The sequence below is a fragment of the Trichomycterus rosablanca genome, chromosome 4 (assembly GCF_030014385.1).
Source record: "Trichomycterus rosablanca isolate fTriRos1 chromosome 4, fTriRos1.hap1, whole genome shotgun sequence".
Taxonomy (NCBI): Eukaryota; Metazoa; Chordata; class Actinopteri; order Siluriformes; family Trichomycteridae; genus Trichomycterus; species Trichomycterus rosablanca.
In genome coordinates, this window is record NC_085991.1 from 11,253,248 (window position 1) to 11,256,154 (window position 2,907).

The 2,907-nt window shown below is 32.5% G+C and overlaps 1 protein-coding gene across 1 annotated transcript; it reads right to left on the minus strand.

The window, feature by feature from the left end:
- Window positions 1–882: 882 nt before the first annotated feature.
- LOC134311398 (uncharacterized) lies at window positions 883–2,429 on the minus strand. Its single transcript, XM_062993038.1, has 8 exons — window positions 2,335–2,429; window positions 2,158–2,229; window positions 2,012–2,077; window positions 1,719–1,807; window positions 1,523–1,634; window positions 1,333–1,441; window positions 1,133–1,203; window positions 883–1,022 (listed from the first exon to the last, which is right to left on the minus strand). The coding sequence occupies exons 1-8, from the start codon at window positions 2,392–2,394 to the stop codon at window positions 918–920; spliced, it is 684 nt and encodes a 227-aa protein (XP_062849108.1). The 5' UTR covers window positions 2,395–2,429; the 3' UTR covers window positions 883–917.
- Window positions 2,430–2,907: the final 478 nt, after the last annotated feature.

A 2,907-nucleotide genomic window follows, 5' to 3' on the forward strand; every position in this document is an offset into this window, starting at 1 on the left:
TAGGTATGTATCTTATTATAAACAATAGGTAGGACATCTCGATAGCTCTATATCTTATTATAAACAATAGGTAGGACATCTCGATAGGTATGTATCTTATTATAAACAATAGGTAGGACATCTCGATAGGTCTATATCTTATTATAAACAATAGGTAGGACATCTCGATAGGTATGTATCTTATTATAAACTATAGGTAGCACATCTCGATAGGTATGTATCTTATTATAAACAATAGGTAGGACATCTCGATAGGTATGTATCTTATTATAAACAATAGGTAGGACATCTCGATAGGTATGTATCTTATTATAAACAATAGGTAGGACATCTCGATAGGTATGTATCTTATTATAAACAATAGGTAGGACATCTCGATAGGTATGTATCTTATTATAAACAATAGGTAGGACATCTCGATAGGTCTATATCTTATTATAAACAATAGGTAGGACATCTCGATAGGTATGTATCTTATTATAAACAATAGGTAGGACATCTCGATAGGTATGTATCTTATTATAAACAATAGGTAGGACATCTCGATAGCTCTGTATATTATTATAAACTATAGGTAGCACATCTCGATAGCTCTGTATATTATTATAAACTATAGGTAGCACATCTCGATAGCTCTATATGTTATTATAACTAGTGGTAGCACATCTCGATAGCTCTATATATTATTATAACTAGTGGTAGCACATCTCGATAGCTCTATATATTATTATAATTAGTGGTAGCACATCTCGATAGCTCTATATATTATTATAATTAGTGGTAGCACATCTCGATAGATCAATTAATCTGTATCTCAAACATGTACTTAAATGTGTTCAATTTTTAAATGATTTATTAACAACAATAATAACAATAACAGCAACTAAAACAACAACAACAAGAACTAATTACAAGTCTCAGGAGGATGAGTGTCTACATTTTTTACAAATGTAGGTTGTGAGCGACACATCAAATTCAGCACATTCAAAATGAGCCCATCTACTACAAAGGTCACACTGCACCTGAAAAAGCAGGTTCTAAATTAGTAATCTGAAACAATGCTGTACAAATCAGTGAATAATGTTCACAATAACTTAAAAGATGAAATAGTATAGCTGCTCTAAATATTTACCATTTCAATCATGCTCCTGTCAGCGTCGTCTTGCAGCATGGAGCAACTTATGCAGTAATCCTCTGCATTTTCTATAAACCAAGTGGTTTTTAATTATTTACCAACTTAATACTAGCAATTTGTGTAGTTTTTGTTAAGTATGCATGTGCATAGAACATGAAAAACATTTAATATGGAAATGACACTATTATTTAACTTACTTCGATATGTAAGCAGTGAGCTGGCAATTTCCATTCGTGCAGCACTCACAGCTTGTTGAGTTGTTTGAACTTCAGTTATTACCTCCTTTAAAAGGAAGTCCTCTGCAAACTAATAGTTATTTATGTAAACCTTTATTATAATCCACTTAATAACACATTTATATGCTTCTAAATAGGAATAGAAATGAACCTTCAGTATTAAAACTCCACAACTGCTTGAATCCAGCTGCTGGTTGTGCTGCATTGTTTTACACTGCCACACAACCCTGCTGTCATCAAGTCCCCTTGTCTTCAAAAAATTCCTATTAATTCATGGACACATTAGCAGGTTACAAACTTTAACAAATCATAACCAGTATATTTATTGTGTTTAATAACAATGTTACCTCCAGTTACGCATAATTTTCCGCTTATACAATCCTTCCTGTCCCAGCGGGTCAACAAGCATCACTGCCTTTTTTAACATATTGATAATCTGAAACATATTTTAAAGTTACCTAGATTAGACTACAAACACTTCAGATAATATACTTGCCCTTACTGTTACAGTTTCAATAATCCAGCTTTTTTTTATATAAATTAAAGTAATCCTTATAAGGTAACTTATAATGTATGTATGGTTCCCAAATACAATATAACATTACGGTTAGCAATATCATACTTTGTTCAGAGTACTTACAACAAGAATCCAGTGTGCTCCAGTGTTTACGGGGCACAGCCAAACATTCCCTGCTGGAAATTTCATCTGTTTGAAATGTTAAATAGCATATTAATGACTGCTTTAGAAGTACTTACTAACACCTTCTGTTAAACAAAAATAGCTACCTTACTAACACATCTAAACTGTCCAGCAAACAATGATGAACCCACAACTGCACATAACTGATGTACAGCCATCTACGAAAATGAACACACAAAAATTAGTAAGTGTACAAAATTACTGGGCAGGAAATGTGCCAATATTACTGTACGTAACCTAATACATCTATAATTATTACTTGCCTGGTGTTCTTTTATCAGGTGGTAAAGATATGCGTCGATAACCTGTATAAAAGAAAACATTAATAAACAATTAAGTAAACAATGTACTAAACAATGTTCTTACTCTTACCTCATCAGCCAGCCACTCATTCCCCTGCAGTGTCCGAAAAGAGTTGTCGTAAAGCTTGTAAGGTCCAACAACTGCTTCTACTTGGCCACAGTCCTCTGAAGCCCAGAGCCTCAGGACTGAAATGGAAATTCAGAAAAGAAAATGTATTAGAATGGTGGTAGAATGATAATTATCGTTTTACAGTACCATAAAAAAAGTCTCAGTATCACATGAGAATTAATTTAAGAAGATGCCTTTGTTTTTCAACATACTAATAACTGCCTTATACTTTTCAAATAAAAATTTTGGTCTGTTTTAATGCATTGTTGTATGCACTCAAAAAATACTTAAGACTTTTGCACAGCACTGTATGTGTTTGAAGCAGAACATAACGTCATGCAAGAAAAAGAAAATATCACTTGAGTGTGGACATAAAAACTGAAACAATATATTTAAGTAATAAAAAAATAAAAATAAAAATCTGG